This window comes from Triturus cristatus, chromosome 7, assembly GCF_964204655.1.
Source record: "Triturus cristatus chromosome 7, aTriCri1.1, whole genome shotgun sequence".
Classification (NCBI taxonomy): domain Eukaryota; kingdom Metazoa; phylum Chordata; class Amphibia; order Caudata; family Salamandridae; genus Triturus; species Triturus cristatus.
Window position 1 is genome coordinate 199,004,170 of NC_140590.1, and position 25,119 is coordinate 199,029,288.

General features: G+C 42.4%; 1 protein-coding gene across 3 annotated transcripts in view; it reads right to left on the reverse strand.

Moving 5' to 3' along the window:
- LOC146809210 (putative methyltransferase DDB_G0268948) overlaps positions 1-25,119 on the reverse strand; it is a 530,358-nt gene that overhangs the window by 154,084 nt on the left and 351,155 nt on the right. For all 3 annotated transcript variants that reach the window (XM_085616026.1, XM_085616027.1, XM_085616028.1), the window contains exon 6: positions 10,070-10,173. In XM_085616026.1, coding sequence (XP_085472152.1) covers positions 10,070-10,173 — 104 coding nt within the window. The remainder of the gene's footprint in view (positions 1-10,069; positions 10,174-25,119) is intronic.

Sequence of the window (25,119 nt, forward strand, 5' to 3'; positions counted from 1 at the left end):
AACTGACAGCGAACCTCTAAAGTGTAAAAGGACTTATAAACCTAAATAGAATACAAGCAACAACATGGGGGCACGGAAGGGGGCAGCAGTAACATATCTATAACAGTAAGAGGGGATGGGAGTAAGAATGCTATATTTAAATCTAAACAGGTAAGGAGCTGAAGTTGAACACAGACAAACAGTAACAGAGCAGGAATCCAAGCAAAATAATTGTCCCCCAAAGAACAGATAAAGAACCATAGTGGAATGAGACAGTAGTAAGTCCCTGCTCTGTGGGAGGAACAGAAGAGAGAAAAGAGGGACAAAGAAACTGGACTTACCACTAGCAAGCAGGGATTTTTGAAGGACACTGACATAGACAAATGAAAAGCAATGTCCAGAAAGCGGATGGACTTGAAGCCCACAGACTGATTGCAGTAGGTCTTGAAGAGAGAGCTGCAATGTCTAGCTCAACCTAAAGAAGAATGGGTCGCATTGGAGTAGATTGGGTGAGTACGTGACTGAAGCAATAGTCTTTGATTACATAGGAGATCACAGCTTTACAGCAACGACAGGGCAAGTAACATCTGCTGGGAGAGAAGAAGTACAATTTGGTGTCCAGCACCCTCCTACAAGATATAGCCTTCAATGGGACATTGTAGATCAGCTAGTAGAGGATGTACACACCCCCACCACAGCACATGTGTCAATGTAGCTTTTTGGGGAGTGCATTGTACCCCTCATATGGTCTATTAACAGTAATTCACCTCAGCTTTCCGATGGGCACAATTTTAAAGCACACACAGAGGGTAACTATCTCAAGTGTACTTTTTTTGTGCAGCCCAGTGAGTGATTCATATTCTCATTTTAAATTTAGAACCTAGTCACACCACACAGGTAGAAACCAGCAGTAGGCAAAGTATCATGCATCAATGAACTATACAGGAACGGCCAGTAGGAGGCTATCCCTCCTACAAGATATAGCCTTCAATGGGACATTGTAGATCAGCTAGTAGAGGATTTACACACCCCCACCACAGCACATGTGTCAATGTAGCTTTTTGGGGAGTGCATTGTACCCCTCATATGGTCTATTAACAGTAATTCACCTCAGCTTTCCGATGGGCACAATATTAAAGCACACACAGAGGGTAACTATCTCAAGTGTACTTTTTTTGTGCAGCCCAGTGAGTGATTCATATTCTCATTTTAAATTTAGAACCTAGTCACACCACACAGGTAGAAACCAGCAGTAGGCAAAGTATCATGCATCAATGAACTATACAGGAACGGCCAGTAGGAGGCTATCCTTGGGCTAAAAAGACTGCTACTGTCCCAATTAGACACCATTATACAGCATAACCAAGCTCCAGCAGTAGCGCAGCAGGGCCCAAGGTCTTATCCTAGGAACATATCAGGGTGTATCTTTTACAGGTTGTGATCCCCAACATAGGTAAAACTTTCAGCATTGTAATACAGGCCCCTCCCATTCGACCACCAGCATGAGCCCTTAAGCCTGAAGGGGCAACAACAGCAGAGGAGATTAGCTTTAGCTGCTGCAACCATGTGGCAACTTCATTAAATTGTGGCATTTTAGCTGGCATCACTGAGTTTGGATTGTTTAGCCCATCGGACAGAGTGATAGGGAAACCTACAAGCCCCGTTAATGGACAATGCTGAAACTGAAAAGCATAGACTGACTGATGATATTACATACCAATGAGCTATTTGGAAGATTTGTTAAAAGCAAAACTATAGATAATGTCTGCTTTTTTGGCTTTTTTTCTACAAAGTATTGAAGGGCTAAACAGTCCAGAAGAGTAGATGTTGAAGACCAATGGGCAGAGTGGCAACAGGACACACCACTTGGCAATCACTATGGGAACCAATAGCAGGCAGACCACGTAGTACTTACATAAGAACATCGACAAAAATAACACTGACAGTATGGGATGCAGTAGAAACTTTAATTTGATAACCTTTCCTTCCTCAACTACCCCATTCTTTATAACACAGCCTTTTTACAGGCACTAGAGCCTAGACAACTGCTTTACAATTTCAGAAATGTTTCAGGAAACAAGGATATCTCTCATGTCAGGCTCGTAAACAACTGCCCCCCCCTTCATGAACAAATCAAGTCAAATGTAACCAGAGAACCTCTGATCCAGAAGTTTGGAATGGACACTGGGGACACAAAAGGACGTATATAATTTCTCATGATCTTCTACTGGGTGGATTGCCAACACAAGTCATATTGAAATATGTTGCTGCAATTTGAAGTAAGAAAAAAATTAAAGCTACTATCTATGGCACGGCACTCAAAGCATAGCATAGCAGGCAGAAATGCACATTATAAGGTTACATTTGATTGGTACTTTTGTCCTCTAAACTTGCCAAATTTTAGCCACACTCAAGTGCATTATGCTTGATGGGATGTTTGGTACAACAAGTGCTGCAGACAGACTAGTACCATTTAATTTACAGGCCCTGGGCATTTGTAGTGCCACTTTACTAGGAACCTACAAGCAAATTAAATATGTCAGTTGGGAATACAATAATAATACCATCTTTAGAGGAGAGAGCACAGTCACTTTAGCACTGGTTAGCAGTCCTAAGGCCAACAAAAATGAATTCAGCAAAAAATAGGAGGAGGAAGGATAAATGTTTGGGGGGGGGGGTGACCCTGCAAAAATGGCCAGGTCCCACAATATTGTCACATTATGTTTGTTGCATGAATGGCATATCAATGGTTTTCAACACTTGACTAGTGAACAGACTCCTAGAGCCACGCTATACACTTGGCTACCTATTAATTTGTTGTCTTGCACATCTCTACAGGTGACACAACATTTCTTATGATTTCAAACACATTTGATGGAATTGCCCTCAAATTATTCTCTACTGGAGTGAAATTTTGGCCAAAATGAAAACAATGGTAGGGTTTCCCACTGTGTGCCTCAGCTTTTGTTCTATGAGACGTGGATATGCCCATATTGAAACATTAAACAAAATCAGATTGTTTAATAATGAAAGTGTCTTGGTGGAGCAAATATTACCTTGGCAGCCTATAAGAATAAAAAAAGACACAGCACCTTTGTTGCTTTGGTACTATGGGATATACTGGCAAAGGAACATCTTTTGAGTGTGAGGAGATGCGATGTCCATTGGTGAGCAGGAGTATTGGACAAAATGCTGTAGGGAAACTCTATTAAGCTCAGAGTTGTAATTTCAGATAATGCAGTGATGCTATCAGTGTTTTAGTAGAACATGTCATAAGTGATGTAATATGCAAATTAGCAGTGCATAGTGAAAGCACAAGTTATAGATACTTTAAGGGACATGTTATGGCTATTTGAGATATCTATAACTTCTGAATTTCAATGGTCTTGATTGTTTGAAATGATAACATCCCTTAATCGTTTTTTTCCAGTGAATTTCTAAGTTTATTTTATACGAAACCATAACTGTCAATGTAACCTTTGTTTTTTTAGTGAAATTCTATGTTTCTTATTAACATAAAGTAAGATGTCAATCGCCATGTGTGACATGCGTTTGGGTGTAGGGCCCTGGGCTCAGTACCCCCTCAGTCCATGCAACCAACCTCTCCCCTGATATGGCTGGCTATATCATGTTACAAAATAAAAGGTGTCATTTTAGGTAAGGCAGACCTACTTGCTCTATAAAGGACTCAACAAAACATATAGGTGGGAACATTAACATATATAAAGCAGCCCAATTTTCTTTGTCAAATAGTCAGTAATAACTATAAGAAATGTATATTTAATGTATTCGCTCATTGCAATCCTTAATAATAGTGATTGGGATAAAATGTTTTCAATAATGCCCTTTTAAAAAAGACATGACCACGTTTGAGTTTTTTCAAAACTTTTTAAGGTCACAAAGTACAACCATAGAGCCAACCACTAGAGTTCTCAGCACTATGTGGTAAACTCTCTTGGGGTCATAGATTCAACAACCCAGGAGCCCTCAGGTCTGACCACCGACCACTGACTAAACATGTAGATGCATGCGGTTGGACCATCATCTGGTGATGGAACAACTGCCATCTCCAATCGGATCTACTGACCCTGGCTGGGTGATGTTTAGAATCCCAATCCCAATAACGGCGGTGCCAAGGCTACAACGCTGTCGGTATTACGATTAAACTTTCTGACAGCCTTTTCATGCTGGTCTGACAGAAATGAATAGGCTGCTGTAAAGTGACATTGAGGGCCCCAAACCGGGCCCATGCCCCTTGTGGGCCACTTCTACATGAACCAGGGGACCCATGTAATGCCCCCACACACATCCATGCATCATGTGCCTTGCACAACATGGTGCATGGCATACTGTGCAAGGATGTGCTCAAAGTGCTCCTTTACATGGAGGCTTTTGCTACAGCCCTTTTCCTGGGCCAAAGTGTAAGCCTCAGTGTAAAGGAGCAGTTTCCAACTGCCAAACATTTGCATCCATATTGGGAGGTTGGACCTCTGCCTCGCTGTCGGGCAGTCCCCAGACCTACGTGGTGGTGGGCAGTGGCCCACACTCACAGCATCATAATCATGCCCTTACTCTTTATTTTTTCAATGTTGGGGACTGCTGCACTCACTGCAGTGCCCAAAACATTAACCAAATATTTGGTGGTGCTCCTGCTGCATTCTAAGGGCACCACTAGCAAGAAAATAAATAATACAAAAATGATCTAGGGCATAATGGGCTCCTTCGCCACTCCTTCATTATTCTTTTATTCTTTTTTTAAATACAATTGTGGATGCCCAGGTCCCAGCCTGGTGAATCCACATCTTTAGTTTTTGTTTGGGGATTTCGGGGGAGCCCTAGGGCTTTAGCTGGGCCAGGATGCCTCCCCTGGCAGAAGCCAGCTATTTCTTTATTTTTGGTGGGAGCTCCTGTGACAACGTTCATTGGGGGCTGCAGAAGGGGTGACCCCAGGGCCCCTGCCACCCCAGCTAGTACCCCTGTCAGCACCATACTGGATGCTGGCAGGATCTGGCTCACTATTTTTGGTTCTGCCCAGATGGGAGCAGCATTTTGTTATGCTCCACCAGGCAGAATTGGGCTTCTGTTTTCTGCCTGGGAAAGTGGAAGCAGGGTATTCCAGTACTTTTTCAGACATAAAATAGCAGTGTCTCAGGGGATAGGCTCCCTGGAAACTGCATCCATATCTGGCCCTGAGGGGATGGGGTCTCTGGGGCCTATCACAGGCGGGGGGAGAGGTGCCACACATTTCTTTCACCTTTTGTGAATTATCACCACAGGGGATGGGGTCCCTAGGGCATGCTCAAGGCTTAGAGAGGGGGGGCTTGCGCCTCCATCCACTGATTAATAATATAGCAACCCAAGGGAATAGAGTTCCCAGGGCTTGGGGAGAGGGACCACAGACCCCCTCAAATAAAAATAATAATGTACTGCCCCCTGGGCATGGCCCAATGCAGGGAAAAACGTTTGCAAAAGAAAGAAGACTGTCATTTTTTGCTTACCCTCTGTGGATCTGAGGTGCCCATAAAAAATTGCCATTGTCTGACCCAGCGGGAGTCCCTCTTTGACCCCCATATGCAAACATAAGGGGGCCCGGTATCCCTACTCTGCCCTTTATATATTTTTTCCACTTATGTCCTGGACAGGGAACTCAGTTCCTGAGTTGTAAACTGGCTAGCGCTGCATCATTGTTGATGTGGTGGCAGCCAATCAGATCTTATCTCAAGATTTGTTAACTCTGCAGATCCTACGTTTCATGAAATATCTCTATTTTTTTATCTCAATTTCTCAAACACTACTGAAGACATTTACATCAAATCACAAAAAGCATGTTTTCTGGGCCAAAATCAAACTTTTTGCCAAATTTGGTGTAATGCCATTCATACATTTTAGCTGTAGCTGTGTCTGATTTCCAATGGAAAAATAAATGGGAAAAAAGTGTTTTGGGGCTCGCCTTTTTTTCATCCTTCCACTTGACAGATCACACCCACATTTTCTAAAAATCTGCAGAGGTGGATAAGTTATTTCTTTTAAGTTTTGCTCCAAAGTTATAAGCAAACCATAAAATGCTTGTCCTATGGAAACAAGGTCCTAGCTATAGCTACCTAGTGGTTACATAAACACATATATATGCCAGTGAAACAGGCACAAAAAAGTAGGGGAAGAGCTGTCCATAGAACAGGTTAAGAGTGAACCCAGAGGAGGGACAGCTCATTACCCAGGCCCTATTTCTGGTTGGGCACACAGGTTGTGCATAATTGGAGATGAGTGTCTCCATCTTGGAAGTAGTGTGAGGGGCAATGGTGGATCATTTTCTATAGGGTGCACAGGAGCCACTGCAAAAGTGGAAAAATTACCACTGGGAAAGCTTATCTTATTTTGATAGTGAGGGGCCATCCACAACCTGGTGCTTGACATAAAAGTGCCTCTGCAAAATACCTTCTTCAGACCACGGCTGAACTTGAGGAAGAAAAGAAGAGGACTAGACACACTGCCTGTTACCTAAAAGGAGCCCTGTAGGCCAGTATTTGTCCCTCTTCTACTCTGAACAAAGACTCAGACTCCGGTGGTCAGTTAGCCGACCTCTTATTGTGCTACGTGGACACAAAAAGCTACACAATGACTTTTCCTGCAACTCCCAGCTGACCGGTTCTAACTGTGTCTGACCTTGACACCGCTGGTGGCCTCTGCCAGATTGAGCCTTGGCCCCTAAGTGGTGCTCCTAAGGTTGTGGGACCCTTGGTTGTTTCTACGTGGACCTCTTCTAATATTTTTGAGAACCTGGGACTTAAACAAAATCCTGACTTCAAGACCTCGGGATGACTGGTACAATCCTGCCAAACCTGATCTGCCCAGATTGTGACCTTACTGGACTGAAGCAACAGGTCCCGATCTACTGCCACCATTGATTATGATTGCCACTTAGCACTTTTTGGTGCTATTTTGTTACATAAAACTTCCTAATAGTGTGTATCTATGGTTCCCCTTATTTGATTTTTTTCACTTTGGTGCCATTTTGTTCATAACATTATTATAGCTTTTTTATTAATTGGAGTACCTGGCAAGACTGTGGAGTTGCAATTAGCAGAGGAAATTAAATACACTGTCTGATCAGACACAGCAGGCTCTTACATATTTACAGAAGCTAAGCAGGCAAGGTGTTTTGAACTGTCCCCTAGGAGACTGGGTTGGGTGGGTTGCACGTGGCTTGCACAGCATGAAAATAACAGTTGTAGTGCTTGTCACACAAGTGCTTTATGGCTCTACAGTCCAGCATGTGCAGCAAGAAAAGCTGAGTGCCAGGAGTGCCCAGCGTTGGATTCTGAGACTTCTAGATGGGCTAACAAAGGAGGGTCTTTACTATCAGATGGGAGAGATGCATAAGGCAATGGGCATTGTCATCAGCCACTACAGCCACTTGTAACCAACTGAGCAACTTTGGCATAAGGTACTGGTATTGTAGTATTGGTGGGCTACCATGGCAAGGCGGAAGCCCAGGAGTCATGAAAGGCTACAACTGAAGGCATCCTGGTTGGCAACTGTGTAAAGTGTCTGCTTCATCGTGAAACATTATCAGCCACCAGTCAATGTGAATCCAAAATAAAACTTCTTATTTGCTTTTCTCACAAATTATTACATGTTTTTTAAGTACTTTTCCCACAAGGGCGCTAGTATAATGGTCTAAAAAGTTTTAAGCACTTCCACTATATAAACACTTTGGTCTTGAAGCAAAAAGAATAAAAAGAAAAGGAGCAGGGGAACACCAAGCAAAACACCTCACTAAAAGGGTATATTCTATTTTAAAGACGATGCCCCCCACACACCAGAGGTGGCATGCTTCATCATTGGGAATCTTATTGCACTCTGACAGCTGATCGCAGTGCGGGCTATCATTCAATCAGTAGATTTGTAGAGTACTTTTTGTCACCCTTGAGGGTATATATGAGCTAGCAGGGTCCAGCTGATTAGCTGAAAAGCTAGGTCTTCAAGAACTTTGGGAACTCTGGAAGATATGGGGAGGTCCATAGACAAAAGAGTAGTCCATTCCATGTCTTTGCTGCTAGGTAGGAAAAGTAACAACCTCTACATCTGTTACGTCAGATGCAAGAGGTGAGGGTTAGGAAAAGGGACATGGACATGGAGCGGACATGTCTGGTGGTCTGATGGTCTGATGGAATTTCAGGTGGTGGTTGAAGTAGGCAGGTCTGATGTTGTGTAAGTCTTGTGTACATGGGTCAGGAATTTGAACTGGAATCTTTTCTGTCCAATGAACCAGTTGAGTTCCCTGAGGTAGGGGGTGATGTGGATTTGTCTAGGGAGATCCAGGATGAGTCTGGCTGTAGTGTTCTGTATGGTCTATAGTCATCGGAGGAGGTGAGTTGAAATCGCTACGTAGAGAGCGTTGCAGTAGTCCAGTCAGCTGGCGATAAGGGCCTGGGTGATGGTGCATCCTGAGTTTTGTGGGTAGCCATTTGAAAATCCTACAAAGCACGCAGAGGATGCAGAAGCAGGAGGAGGAGACAAATTTGACCTGAGTCATCATGGATAGCTTGTTGTCCAGAATAATGCCTGGGTTCCTAGTGTGGTCTGTGGGGGTAGGGGTAGGTCAGAGCTCTGAGAGCCACCAGAATGCATCCCATGGGGAGTTTTTTTTCTGAAAATCAGTACCTCTGCCTTGTCTGTGATCAGCTTCAGGTAGTCGTCCAAAAACATGCAACCTGTTTTTGGACTACTAACGAGGAAAAGGTGTTCCATATCATGCTTCCCCAATATGGCTACATCATGTGCTACCAATCCAGAAGTACAGTACCAAAGCAACAGTAAAGACACAGAACTAAGACTGGGAGAAATTTGTGACATTTTCTCTCAGAAATTATGCAAAATGCACCAAAAAATAAAATGATGCATTATAAGGTGAAATGCAGATCTAGCATTTTACTCTGTTTTTAACACAAAAGGCTTCCTCACATCTATTTTGAATTTGGGAACCCTTTTCATGCTAAACATGTAGATTAAAATCATGCAAGAGACAGATGCTCATGTTCAACTCATTGTGTTGTTCCTGTGCTCCCATAATAGGATTTCTTACTCCAGTGAAATCTCAATTACACTATGTGGCATAATGCATATTCTTAGACATTTTGCATGAAAATCATAAAGTGAGATACTGAAAAATATGTGAGAGAAACTGCAATTTCACCTGGGCTCACAAAGCACCTGTTCTCAGTTTTATTTGAGAGGTCCATCCAATCTCTTAAACCAGAATGCTTGAAGCTGAGTATTACTTCTATATTATGCATTCCCTTAGCATAAATGACACCATCTTTGAATCAAGTTTCCTCTCTCACACAGAAGATCTGGGTCTTCTGACTTCTGTAACTAAGATACACAATGTGTACGTTTAAGTTCATCTTGTGGAATTAGCTTCGTCCATCCTACACTTACATCAGTCTTCCTTCATTTGACAGAATCTTAGAGCCCAAGACTGATGAAGACTGGATAAATTAGTCAAATTGGTTCGAATGAAACTGCTTATGTTGTCTTAGTGTTGAGGACTTGTATCTCAAAAGAAACCAATACAAGCTTAATAAAACTATTGCTATCTATTACTCCTTATTTAGACCCTATCCACAACATTTCTACATACAATACAGCCCCCCAGTCCTGATAACTCACTGATGGGTTGTTATATCTCAAAGAATTCATCTCCTTGCTTCCTCCAATAAATGCATATACCTCATACATCCATCCGTAAAGTATACATTTTTTCCCCATTTCATATACATATACACATGTGTGCTGGCTCACATACATATTTTAAACTCACAATTCTGTTAATTTATTTTATGCATGTTTTAATTTATCAGGCAAATGAAAATAAAGCAATACTTTGTACAAAACACAACGTAAAAACATTGTATATTGCTTTTTCCAAACTGAAACGCCCCAATCATTTTGATCAGTGCAAACAATGACCATGAATAAACTTGTGTCGCCAAGATAAATAAAAGTACTATAATTCAGGTTAGAGTAATTCCTATTTCATGGTGTATATGTTAATTTAGAACATGGCTTGACAACATCTTTACCTTACCTTGTTTTATCAGCAAAAGGCACAGCATCAAATATCTCTTTGTATTCAGATCTCATTAGTTCAACTCTTTTATCTCCATGTTCCCGTAAGAGAAAGTTATAAGCCTGCAAAAATACATGCAGTAAGTCAATGCATGGACCTTCCTATTCTCAGTTTTTAAAATGACATGCAAAGCTGAAATGTTGGAGCCTAATTACAGATGTTAAATGTTACCCAATCAATATTACAGGATTCCATAGTCTCCCAGTAATAGCAACCCCGTGCAACCACCTTGCCAGTACTTCCCCTGTACTCACTACATCTCATGTGGTATAGCTACTATATGTACCCTCAGTGCAGTGATCTAATTCTCAGCTAACTGTTCTAAGGTCATGAAAAGCCTTAAAGTAACTTTCAGGCTTGAAACCAGTTAGAACTGGGGTCTCAAGTTGGCAGAAGTAGGTACGTTTGTCCAAATAGGGACCCTTGCTTCTAGTCAGTGTAAGGGGGATACACTCCTAAAATAACCCCTGCTCACCCACTTGGTAGCTTGGCACGAGCAGACAGGTTTATCTCAGAGGCAGTGTGTAAAGCATTTGTGAGCATGAACAGTAACACCGTGAAAACACTACAAATGAACACCATTCCAGTTTCGAAAAATAAGTAATCTTTATCTAAATCAAAACAAGACCGAATGACAAAAAATCCACACTACAATAGCAAAATTATCCTTAAAAATAGGTTATTCAAGCAAATCAAGCTTCTAGCAACAAATGACTCCACCTGGAGTCATTATGATGTCGTGACAGATGAAAATCCCAAAGAACAGCGCCGACCTTGAGGTGTGCGATGTTGGGCCCTGGGTCAAACAGACCCACAAAGAATAGTACCTTGGAATTGATGGAAGCAAATATGGTGCATGGCGTCGGGGAGGTGATGCTTTGTTGGCACCTGCGGCATCGGTTCCTTACGCCCCCAGGGGAGGTGATGTCTCTGTTCCTTACTGCAGTGCAGGGGAGGTGAGATGTCGGTTCCTTCTGTGTCGGATGGTGACATCAAGGAAGGCGTTGAGGCATTGGTTCATTACAACGGTGCGATGTCGATGGATTGAGGAGTCACCCACGTTGAGGATCGGCTCCGAATTGATAATGCACCGGCGTCGATGACGTCGGGGCTGCAGTGCAAATCGGGAGGTGCGTCGTGGACATCACAAGAGGTGTCCTCCGCTCCGCTGCAGGCAGTGGCCTCGATGACGGCTTCAGAGTTGATGCGGCATGACGTCAGCAGGCGTTGGGCCTATGGTGCAAGTCGGGGTGGTGCGTTGTGCTCTTTACGGGCGGTGCCCACAGCTTCGGTGCAGGTTACGGCGCCACTGGCTGGCATCGGTATTGCAATTTCCCTCTGTAGCAGCTGGAACAGCAGTTCCAGATGCAGAGAGACAAAAAGAATGAAGTCTTTGTGTCTCTGAGACATCAGAACAGGAGGCAAACTCAGTTTCAAGCCCTTGGAGATCTTTTCTTCAAGCAGGTGACAAAGCAAACAATAAAGTCCCTTTTCTCCTTTCCTTGGCCGGCTCTTCACCATGGCAAAGGTTCCTCTTGATTTCCCAGAAGTGATCTAAAAGTCTGGTGTCTAGGCTCCTCTTTTTATACACAAAAATCCTTTGTTCTCTGAAGGCAGAGAATGTCTGTACCTAGCCAAAACCACTTCTGTCTTCACTGGTGCAGCTTCCTGGCAGGAGGTGGAGACAGCATTGTTGAAGGCAGACCAGGCCCATGCAGGTGAAAGGAAATCTCCTTCTCCGACTCTAAATGCAGCCCAGGTCTATTTAGCCCAGACCTGACCCATCAGACCTCTGGAGCCACTGCCCCTCTCCAGCCCCTGTTATCCAAAGTCAAACATGCAATACACAAACCTAACAGAGGCACAAAGGATGGTTAAGCAAGAAAATACCTACTTTCTAAAAGTGGTATTTTCAAACACAGATTGTAAAAATCACCCCCACTAAAAGATGCATTTTAACATTCTGAGTTCAGGCATACTAAACTTTATTTTTCTCCCTCGTTCCCAGGAGTAGTTATGTTTATAAGATTTTATGAACAAACTCCCCATTCTGTGCTATGGGAACAGGCAGCCTTGCAATAGTGAAAAATGAAATTGGCAGTTATTCACTATCAGGACATGCCACACACACAAGGGCATGTCCTGCCCTTCACATACAATGCACCTTTCCCACAGGAGTACCTTGGGCCTACCATAGGGGTGACTAATCTGTAAAAAAGGGAAGGTTTAGGGACTGGTAAATGGGTGCACTTGCCAAGTTGACATGGCAGTACTAGACTGCACACAAGCTTTGCAATGGCAGGCCAGAGTTACATTTTTCAGGCTGCTTCTGTGGGTGGCACAATCAGTGCTGCAAGCACACTAGCAGTATTTGATTTACAGGCGACAGTGCACTATACTAGGTTCTGACAAGTAAACCAAATAGCCAATAATGGAAACACTAATCCATAACAACAATTTACAAAAGGGAGCACTCACATTTGGCACTGAACAGCAGTGACAAAGTGCCCAAAGCACCTAGACCAGCACAAATGGAGTCCAGCACACAGCAAAATACAGGAGGCAAAGGCAAAAAATGGAAGGGAGACCCACGCCAATGGTGCCAGGTCTAACAAAAGCTCTCGAAGTACTAGCCTAACACATATCTTACTGGACAAGAATCTCAACATGAGGGAACACATCAGCACAGCCACCAGAAGAGCCAAATTTCAGATGAGCATTCTGAGAAAACTAAAACACTTCCTCAATGACAACAACCTAAAAACAGCGATTCAATCTCTAGTTCTACCCAGAATAGACTATGGGAATACAACCTTATGTGGCTGGCCAAGATCCAGTCTGGCTCCTTTAAGAGCCTCACTCAACGCGGCTGCAAGACTCGTCACTGGCTCCAGAAAGAACAACCACATCACCCCGGATCTAAAGGAACTGAATTGGCTCCCTCATGAGGCAAGAACACAGCTAAAAATTGCATGCATGATGCACAAATCCCTCCACCTCAATACACCAAAATATCTAGCCAATAAACTCAAAATATCAGGCAATAGCAGAACTCTGAGAAGCACCAAACATCCTGCTATTGAAACCACACAAATTTAGGAAAAAGAAAACCTACACACACACACCTCCTCCTTGGCCTAGCATAGGATATGGAACGCTCTGCCCCAAGCAATCAGAATGAACCTCTCCACCACCTCCTTCAATAAAGAAGTCAAACTACTTCTAATGAATAAAACTCTCTTCTGATTCCAGCCCTGAGGCAAGTTGATATCAACCAGAAGCTGCTCATCTACCAAGATACATGATGATCTCTAAAGGAGGATGACTTACACAATCCTGACCTTCAACGATAATTTACATGATCTCATCTTAGATCCTCATTTATATGTGACTAGCGCTCAACTTTTCTTTTAATGTAACTTATGTAAAGCGCTCTGATACCCTCATTGGGTCTAGTACGCGCTAAATAAAACTTTATAAATAAAATATTAAAGAATATATCTTTTTCCCCCTCAGTATCCACTTACTGAATGAATAATGAATTTGACATGGTATGTTCTCTAGTGCTTCTGAGAAGTTCTGGATAAAGAACATTAAGGACCATATTTTCAAAGATTATGCATTGTATGTTCCTTTGTCGGTGGTTTTAACATGCTTTCACATGGAATTTGTCCCATAAGGATACTTTTTAAAAGTCTCTCTTCGGATAATTGCCTGCCACAGTTGTTTCACAGGACAGACTTGGCAAACACACAACTCTATCTTTAAGTTCTCTTGGCATCTTCAATTTGATGCTTTTAATGGTAGAGTTTGTATCGCTCAAAAAATCATGTAAGTCATCCCATGGATGTTTTGCACAACTGAGGGTTAGAAAACCAGTTGGTGTTCCTAAATTTCGAAACATGCACTTGAACACACCATGAAAGTCATAACTGTACTCATTGGTCCCTTGATGGCATACCATCAAATTTAACACATTTGGAGAGATAAAGTAAATAGACAGCAGCACTGCCAGTACATGGGTAGGGTCCTAGTGCTGTTAATCAGAAGGGCAAGTTTGGGTGTGTTTCCTGATTTGTAAATAGTTAAATAATGTATGTTATGTTTATTTTGTTAATTGTTTGGTTTATATTGCATTGTAAAGTGTTCATAAAATGTATTTTTTAAACATAGAAAAAATGTATCTTAATAATTTTACCTGTTGTTAAGACCTGGCATCTTTTAGTGTGATTTACCCTGTCTTTGTGCTTTTGACCTCCTGTTTCTGACTGTGTGCTGCATTTCATTTGTGTTGGTTTTAAGATTCTAGGGCACTTTACTACTGCTGACTAGTGCTAAAGTGCAAGTGTTCCCTGTCTGAATTGTACTGGTGATTGGTATTCTGTGATTGGCATATTTGATTTACTAGTACGTACCTAGTAAAGTGCACCAGGGTGGCCAGGGTCAGTAAATCAAATGCTACTAGTGGGCCTACAGCATTGATTGTGTCGCCCACATGAGTAGCCCTTCAAACATGTCTCAGGCCCGCCATTGCAGAGTCTGTGAGAGCAGAGCAGTTTTAAACTGCCATTTCAACCTGGCAAGTGCACCCACTTTCCAGGCACCAAACCTTTCCTTTTATTATATGTACGGCACCCATAAGGTAGGTTTAAGTTAGCCCCATGGGCAGGGTGCGGTGTATTCAAAAGGTAGGACATGTGTTGTGCTGTTTTACATTTCCTAATAGTGAAATACTGCAAACTTCATTTTTCACTATTACAAGGACTATCTTTCCCATAGGTAACTTGGGGACTGCCTTGAAATATCTTATAATGATGTGCCATTAGGAGCTGATAAGGATTCGGAGTTTGAGGTCTGAAATTGCAATGTAAAAAATATATCTTTTGGTGGTTGTTTTTTAAATTGTGTGTTTGAAAATGATACTTTTAGAAAGTGGGGATTTTCTTGCTTAACTATTCTGTGTCTCTGCTGTAGAATACATGTCTGAGTTGCCTGACATTTGGCCTCTTGTACATTCACTCTAGACAGGCACACAAAGGGAATTGAGAGATGCCTTGCACAGGCTAATGGGTGTTCTTGAGCTCGAGTGGTGGAAGGAGTTGTCATTGACACCTGAATAGGGTTGAGCCTGTCCTCACACAATGCTGCCTCCACCCCCTGCTAGTGTGTCTGGAGTGAGGTCTGGGAGAGGCAGGGTCTTGTGCACTACAAAGTCTTTCTTTTGAAGTGTGCCTACTTCAAAGGCTGATAAGAGTATACATTTTGGAACTCAGGCACCCCAAAATCAGAACACCTCTAGACTGAGGACATTCTACCATGAAGACGAGCTGGATGCTGTAGAAGGGACTGCCACCCTATCCGTTGCTTTGTAGGCCTGCTGCTTGATGCTTCTGTCATGGGAGTGAACGGACTATAGATTGCATTATACATCCTGCTTCCAAGATGCTCCTGGTATGAAAACTCAGGGCCATCAAAAACTTTACCTACCAGTGCCTGAGATCTTCTGATGAGAGCCAAGTGGTGCCAAATCCAGTTCCTGCACCCTTGGAAGTGTAATCTGGTGAGAAAATCCATGCATTACCTCTGACCCAGCACCAGCTTCACCACTGGAGAATTGATGCAATGCCTGTTTTGCCTGTTTTGCGGCTGTCAAATCAATGCAGCACCTGCTTCACCATTGCTGAATTGATGCAGCACATCTGGATTTTTGAATCTTTGTCCTTCAACGCCGACTCTTTATCGATGCCAGCTGCAGTAAAGAATTGAGGCTGTATGTTTGGGATTCGGTGCATTATCTTCCCTTCCAGTAAGGAACCGACGCAAGACCAACCCTGACTAGCAGTGAGAAACCAATGCATCCCCTCCATTCTGGATTAAGGAACTGATGCATCACTTTGTTTTCCAGCACCTCATCCCTCTGCGCCTCTTCTTGTCTTTGATGTTTGATGCATCTGATGTACTTTATGGTATTAGGAATGCATCTATTGATTTCTATGGAATAAACTTATTTAAGCTTTTAAAGTGATATCTTTACTTGTGTATGATGAATGTGTGTTGTTTTGGTCTTGTGTTATTTAAACAAATATTGGCTATTTTTCTAAACTGGTGGGGACTTATTTTGTAGTGTTTTTTCTGAATTACTCTAGGTGTATGTACAAATTAGGCCTGAGCGGTAAATTCCGTTCCGTTCGCGGAATTTGCGGAATTTGGGTAATTTCGCGTTCCGCGGAGAACGCGAAATTGCCCAAAAATCTGCGTTCCGCGACTTCGCGAAATTTTTTGCTTGTTCGCGTTCTCAATATGCGTGTTTGCGAGATATTTCACCCCGAGCACGCAAACAGCGATCGCGAATAGGAAAAAAGTATCGCGAACAAGCAATTCCGCGTGTTCGCGGAATTTCTGCGAGTTCGCGGAGATTTTTTACCGTTTCGCGGAGATTTGCGTAACGCGATTACGCAAATTCCGCCCACCCCTAGTACAAATGCTTTACACATTGAGCAAGGGTTACCTTAGCAGTGTGACTCCGTTAGCATGACTAGAGTGAGGGTCCCTACTCGAACAAGGTGCAAACCACTGTCAACTATAGACCTAATTTCTAACACAAACACACACATACAGGTACTCACACATGAACTCACACATCTATAGAGTCATCCACACAGGTACTGACACAACCACACATACACTCAAAAACCCAATCAGTCACATACTCATTTGCACATGCAACAACTTACTTACATGCACATAGTGTGCAGTTTTTTTCCTGCAATCTTTATGATTGTTTTTCCCCACTATTCAATGATAATTCTTTCAACAGTTCATCATTTATGGTGTATGAGCATAGAACCTGAGAACAGTAAAAAAAGAAAAATGCTCCCACAGAAGACATATGTACAGTGACATGCATGTGGCATTTTCCACAGTGAGTAACCATTACACTCAACCCTTCGTGGTCAGCTGGTATTGTAATGAATACAGCTGTGATGGTTCTCTCCAGGGTGCTGTAGAGGTGACTGTCCTGCTGCACCTGGTTTCTCCCACCTCATCCGGTTGTAGACCCTTCCCTGAATTGTTTTTAGGGGCTTTCACATGGAACTTCTCCCATGTGAATACTTCTTGTTAGTGCCCCTGGATAACCATTTGCCACAAACAGTACATTGCTTATATTTAGCTCTAGCCTTTGTAAAATAGTTCCAGACATCACTTTGTTTTGTTGGAGGTGTTGTCTCTTCCTTTTCATCCTTCTGGATGTCCATCCTGAACAGAAGATGAAACTTCATCCATCCTATGAGAGTAGTGCACCACTGGTTCACAATCCTCTTTCTACAGAGTTTACTGGAGAAATAACTGGTTTTTGGTGTGGTTTTACATATGCATGGGTGGGGTCCTTATGGACACAATCAAAAGACAAGGTTTGGGTGTGTAATCATGAGAATTCACAAATCTGGCCCATAGATTTGCAGATTTGTGAAACTTGTATATTGAGTTAACTTCTTGCACTTTCCAAATTAGATCTCAGCGGATATCGCTGCTACTCTAGGGAAAGACTCCTTGAATTATCTAATCATACACTAAGCAACAAGTCACCTTGTACTGGAGCCTACCCAGGGAACACGGAGAGCCCTTTTTCATGCCTCAGCTGCAAATGGTGCAGCCAGGCACGGCCTGAATGGTCCCATAGATGAATTGACAATCAGTCCGGTCCCCAACTGAACTGCATTTAGTTTAACGCAAGGTCAGTACTCAAACACTCCCTTGAGATTGGAGACATTATAACTGAGATGAAACCCGATCTACCCTTCATCACAGAAACCAGATAATAACTGTCCTGATATTGCCACTGCTCTACCTTCTGACTATAAACTATTAAAACGAGATAGACCAGGACAGAAGGGAGGAGGAATAGCCATTTTGTTTAAGGACTGTTTCACCTGCCTCACTGGATCAGTGGCACAGTTAGGGTAACATGAGATCCTAGCATTTCAAGTATCAAGCGTTGACAACAAAATGTTTGGGGTAGCAGTTATTTATAATCCCCCTAGATACCAACTAGGTTTCAGTAAATAATTTCAACCTCAACTGTTCCCTTCATCTTTGAAACATAAACTTTTTGTAATAATAGGGGACTTCAATGTTCATTTTGAAAAAACAAACAATCTCGTGGTCAAACACCTGGAAAATGACATGCAGATTCTGCAACTAAAACAATGGGTTAAAGGACCCACACACATTGCGGGCACTCCCTGGATCTCCTATTTTCTAACATAGAAGCCACACATTTCTTAGAGGTCAGGTCCCTCTCCTGGACAAATCACTTGTTAATTTCTTTCACCCTTAGCCTACCGGCTACACCCACAAACCCCACTACTTCGTCATCAGTGGTAAAGAGAGCTTGGAGGCTGGTTACTTATGACTCATTTCAAAACAACTCCTCCTTAAGTGATTCAAAATGCCCTATGGACACTCCCTGTGAACATGGGAGTGGAAAGCCTTCAAACTGAGATCTCCAACATACTGGACCAATGCGCATCCAGAATCATACACAAACCGAACAGGAGAATACCATCTGAGAATTGGTACCTGCCTGAACTCAGGATACTAAAAAGAAAGTGTAAAATGCTAGAACATAAGTCAAAAGAGGATACGGATAGATTGTCATATAAAGTAGAGATGCGAATCTACAACAATGCCATATAAATGCTAAAGAAGACCTAGTTCGCGAAGCAAATAAATGGTAACAGGAGCTCGCCCAAAGAGCTCTACAAAATAGTAAAAGAATAATGCAAACCAACAAGCATGTCCCAAACTCTGCCCCCCTCAGAAGAATGCTGCGAGAAAATCAGCAAATTATTTTCTGACAAAATCAGCGAGATATACTCTTCATTTAGAAATCATCCCTCCTCAGCCGAGACCAAATGGGAATCCCTGGATCTTCACCCTGAGGCTCAATCCGATATTAGCAGTTTTATCCCTTTTACAGAGGAACAGGTTGCAAAAGCAATGGCCGAAGTTAAATCTGGCACCCCATTTGACTGATGCCCTCACTTCATATTCTCCCGGATCATACGGGCACTATGTCCTCATGTAACTCCCCTATTCAACAAATCTCTGGACACTGCTGTATTCCCAGAGATCTGGAAAAAGCCCATTGCCGTCCCATTACTGAAGAAAGCAGGCACAGACGTCCGCAATTCAGCAAACTACCAACACATTTCCCAGCTCAAATATCTATCTAAAGTTATGGAGAAGTTGTTTAACAAACAATTTTCTAACTATCTCAAAATCAACAAACTCCTGGACACATCTCAAACTCGCTTCAGAGACACCAACAGTACCAAAGCCACCCTCCTGGCAGTCTTAGAGAATATTGGATCCTTAATCGATAAGGGAAGAGCCACCACCCTGATCCTATTGGACTTATCAGCAGCTTTTGACATTTTTACATGGCCTATTGCTGAGCACCCTACATGAAAAGGGTATGTATTCTAAAGCCCATCAGTGGTTTAGCTCCTTTCTAAGCAACAGAACACAAACAGTACAAATGGGACCTTTCTTCTCCAACCCAAAAACCATCAACTATGGCCTCCCGCAGGGAACCTCCCTGATTCCCACTCTCTTTAATGCCTATGTATGTTCTCTTGTTTAAATCAGCAAGAAATGGGGATTCAGTATTTGCTCCTATGCGGACGACACTCAATAGATGATAGCCCTTGAAGAAAGGCATGAGGACACCAGGATCAAACTGAACAACTGTCTTTCAGAAATGGCGGTCTGGATGTCAGACCCCTGTCTGAAATTGAATGCTGATAAATCAGAGATCCTACTCTTTGAGGGAGCCCACCTAATCTGGGATGCAACTTGGAGGCTCCAGTCTTTGGGATTTGCACCTGCACCCAAGCAGATTCCAAAAAACCTGGGCGTTTTTATCAACAACACACTAACCATGCAGGACTAAAACTCCTAAAAAGGTTTTTCTTATGGATCCCTCTGGAATGTAGGAAAACCATAACGCAGGTCTTACTCATAAGCAAACTGGATTACGGGAATGCGCTGTTCGTGGGAATGGCTGATTTCCTTTTCTCCTGTCTGCAGGTAATCCAGAATGCGGCTGCCAAACTGGTGTGCAACAAAAGCAGGTATATCTCAGCATCAGAAAGCATTAGACAGCTCCATTGGCTAGTACGCGCTAAATAAAACTTTATAAATAAAATATTAAAGAATATATCTTTTTCCCCCTCAGTATCCACTTACTGAATGAATAATGAATTTGACATGGTATGTTCTCTAGTGCTTCTGAGAAGTTCTGGATAAAGAACATTAAGGACCATATTTTCAAAGATTATGCATTGTATGTTCCTTTGTCGGTGGTTTTAACATGCTTTCACATGGAATTTGTCCCATAAGGATACTTTTTACCAGTCTCTCTTCGGATAATTGCCTGCCACAGTTGTTTCACAGGACAGACTTGGCAAACACACAACTCTATCTTTAAGTTCTCTTGGCATCTTCAATTTGATGCTTTTAATGGTAGAGTTTGTATCGCTCAAAAAATCATGTAAGTCATCCCATGGATGTTTTGCACAACTGAGGGTTAGAAAACCAGTTGGTGTTCCTAAATTTCGAAACATGCACTTGAACACACCATGAAAGTCATAACTGTACTCATTGGTCCCTTGATGGCATACCATCAAATTTAACACATTTGGAGAGATAAAGTAAATAGACAGCAGCACTGCCAGTACATGGGTAGGGTCCTAGTGCTGTTAATCAGAAGGGCAAGTTTGGGTGTGTTTCCTGATTTGTAAATAGTTAAATAATGTATGTTATGTTTATTTTGTTAATTGTTTGGTTTATATTGCATTGTAAAGTGTTCATAAAATGTATTTTTTAAACATAGAAAAAATGTATCTTAATAATTTTACCTGTTGTTAAGACCTGGCATCTTTTAGTGTGATTTACCCTGTCTTTGTGCTTTTGACCTCCTGTTTCTGACTGTGTGCTGCATTTCATTTGTGTTGGTTTTAAGATTCTAGGGCACTTTACTACTGCTGACTAGTGCTAAAGTGCAAGTGTTCCCTGTCTGAATTGTACTGGTGATTGGTATTCTGTGATTGGCATATTTGATTTACTAGTACGTACCTAGTAAAGTGCACCAGGGTGGCCAGGGTCAGTAAATCAAATGCTACTAGTGGGCCTACAGCATTGATTGTGTCGCCCACATGAGTAGCCCTTCAAACATGTCTCAGGCCCGCCATTGCAGAGTCTGTGAGAGCAGAGCAGTTTTAAACTGCCATTTCATCCTGGCAAGTGCACCCACTTTCCAGGCACCAAACCTTCCCTTTTATTATATGTACGGCACCCATAAGGTAGGTTTAAGTTAGCCCCATGGGCAGGGTGCGGTGTATTCAAAAGGTAGGACATGTGTTGTGCTGTTTTACATTTCCTAATAGTGAAATACTGCAAACTTCATTTTTCACTATTACAAGGACTATCTTTCCCATAGGTAACTTGGGGACTGCCTTGAAATATCTTATAATGATGTGCCATTAGGAGCTGATAAGGATTCGGAGTTTGAGGTCTGAAATTGCAATGTAAAAAATATATCTTTTGGTGGTTGTTTTTTAAATTGTGTGTTTGAAAATGATACTTTTAGAAAGTGGGGATTTTCTTGCTTAACTATTCTGTGTCTCTGCTGTAGAATACATGTCTGAGTTGCCTGACATTTGGCCTCTTGTACATTCACTCTAGACAGGCACACAAAGGGAATTGAGAGATGCCTTGCACAGGCTAATGGGTGTTCTTGAGCTCGAGTGGTGGAAGGAGTTGTCATTGACACCTGAATAGGGTTGAGCCTGTCCTCACACAATGCTGCCTCCACCCCCTGCTAGTGTGTCTGGAGTGAGGTCTGGGAGAGGCAGGGTCTTGTGCACTACAAAGTCTTTCTTTTGAAGTGTGCCTACTTCAAAGGCTGATAAGAGTATACATTTTGGAACTCAGGCACCCCAAAATCAGAACACCTCTAGACTGAGGACATTCTACCATGAAGACGAGCTGGATGCTGTAGAAGGGACTGCCACCCTATCCGTTGCTTTGTAGGCCTGCTGCTTGATGCTTCTGTCATGGGAGTGAACGGACTATAGATTGCATTATACATCCTGCTTCCAAGATGCTCCTGGTATGAAAACTCAGGGCCATCAAAAACTTTACCTACCAGTGCCTGAGATCTTCTGATGAGAGCCAAGTGGTGCCAAATCCAGTTCCTGCACCCTTGGAAGTGTAATCTGGTGAGAAAATCCATGCATTACCTCTGACCCAGCACCAGCTTCACCACTGGAGAATTGATGCAATGCCTGTTTTGCCTGTTTTGCGGCTGTCAAATCAATGCAGCACCTGCTTCACCATTGCTGAATTGATGCAGCACATCTGGATTTTTGACGCATTGTCCTTCAACGCCGACTCTTTATCGATGCCAGCTGCAGTAAAGAATTGAGGCTGTATGTTTGGGATTCGGTGCATTATCTTCCCTTCCAGTAAGGAACCGACGCAAGACCAACCCTGACTAGCAGTGAGAAACCAATGCATCCCCTCCACTCTGGATTAAGGAACTGATGCATCACTTTGTTTTCCAGCACCTCATCCCTCTGCGCCTCTTCTTGTCTTTGATATTTGATGCATCTGATGTACTTTATGGTATTAGGAATGCATCTATTGATTTCTATGGAATAAACTTATTTAAGCTTTTAAAGTGATATCTTTACTTGTGTATGATGAATGTGTGTTGTTTTGGTCTTGTGTTATTTAAACAAATATTGGCTATTTTTCTAAACTGGTGGGGACTTATTTTGTAGTGTTTTTTCTGAATTACTCTAGGTGTATGTACAAATGCTTTACACATTGAGCAAGGGTTACCTTAGCAGTGTGACTCCGTTAGCATGACTAGAGTGAGGGTCCCTACTCGAACAAGGTGCAAACCACTGTCAACTATAGACCTAATTTCTAACACAAACACACACATACAGGTACTCACACATGAACTCACACATCTATAGAGTCATCCACACAGGTACTGACACAACCACACATACACTCAAAAACCCAATCAGTCACATACTCATTTGCACATGCAACAACTTACTTACATGCACATAGTGTGCAGTTTTTTTCCTGCAATCTTTATGATTGTTTTTCCCCACTATTCAATGATAATTCTTTCAACAGTTCATCATTTATGGTGTATGAGCATAGAACCTGAGAACAGTAAAAAAAGAAAAATGCTCCCACAGAAGACATATGTACAGTGACATGCATGTGGCATTTTGCACAGTGAGTAACCATTACACTCAACCCTTCGTGGTCAGCTGGTATTGTAATGAATACAGCTGTGATGGTTCTCTCCAGGGTGCTGTAGAGGTGACTGTCCTGCTGCACCTGGTTTCTCCCACCTCATCCGGTTGTAGACCCTTCCCTGAATTGTTTTTAGGGGCTTTCACATGGAACTTCTCCCATGTGAATACTTCTTGTTAGTGCCCCTGGATAACCATTTGCCACAAACAGTACATTGCTTATATTTAGCTCTAGCCTTTGTAAAATAGTTCCAGACATCACTTTGTTTTGTTGGAGGTGTTGTCTCTTCCTTTTCATCCTTCTGGATGTCCATCCTGAACAGAAGATGAAACTTCATCCATTCTATGAGAGTAGTGCACCACTGGTTCACAATCCTCTTTCTACAGAGTTTACTGGAGAAATAACTGGTTTTTGGTGTGGTTTTACATATGCATGGGTGGGGTCCTTATGGACACAATCAAAAGACAAGGTTTGGGTGTGTAATCATGAGAATTCACAAATCTGGCCCATAGATTTGCAGATTTGTGAAACTTGTATATTGAGTTAACTTCTTGCACTTTCCAAATTAGATCTCAGCGGATATCGCTGCTACTCTAGGGAAAGACTCCTTGAATTATCTAATCATACACTAAGCAACAAGTCACCTTGTACTGGAGCCTACCCAGGGAACACGGAGAGCCCTTTTTCATGCCTCAGCTGCAAATGGTGCAGCCAGGCACGGCCTGAATGGTCCCATAGATGAATTGACAATCAGTCCGGTCCCCAACTGAACTGCATTTAGTTTAACGCAAGGTCAGTACTCAAACACTCCCTTGAGATTGGAGACATTATAACTGAGATGAAACCCGATCTACCCTTCATCACAGAAACCAGATAATAACTGTCCTGATATTGCCACTGCTCTACCTTCTGACTATAAACTATTAAAACGAGATAGACCAGGACAGAAGGGAGGAGGAATAGCCATTTTGTTTAAGGACTGTTTCACCTGCCTCACTGGATCAGTGGCACAGTTAGGGTAACATGAGATCCTAGCATTTCAAGTATCAAGCGTTGACAACAAAATGTTTGGGGTAGCAGTTATTTATAATCCCCCTAGATACCAACTAGGTTTCAGTAAATAATTTCACCCTCAACTGTTCCCTTCATCTTTGAAACATAAACTTTTTGTAATAATAGGGGACTTCAATGTTCATTTTGAAAAAACAAACAATCTCGTGGTCAAACACCTGGAAAATGACATGCAGATTCTGCAACTAAAACAATGGGTTAAAGGACCCACACACATTGCGGGCACTCCCTGGATCTCCTATTTTCTAACATAGAAGCCACACATTTCTTAGAGGTCAGGTCCCTCTCCTGGACAAATCATTTGTTAATTTCTTTCACCCTTAGCCTACCGGCTACACCCACAAACCCCACTACTTCGTCATCAGTGGTAAAGAGAGCTTGGAGGCTGGTTACTTATGACTCATTTCAAAACAACTCCTCCTTAAGTGATTCAAAATGCCCTATGGACACTCCCTGTGAACATGGGAGTGGAAAGCCTTCAAACTGAGATCTCCAACATACTGGACCAATGCGCATCCAGAATCATACACAAACCGAACAGGAGAATACCATCTGAGAATTGGTACGTGCCTGAACTCAGGATACTAAAAAGA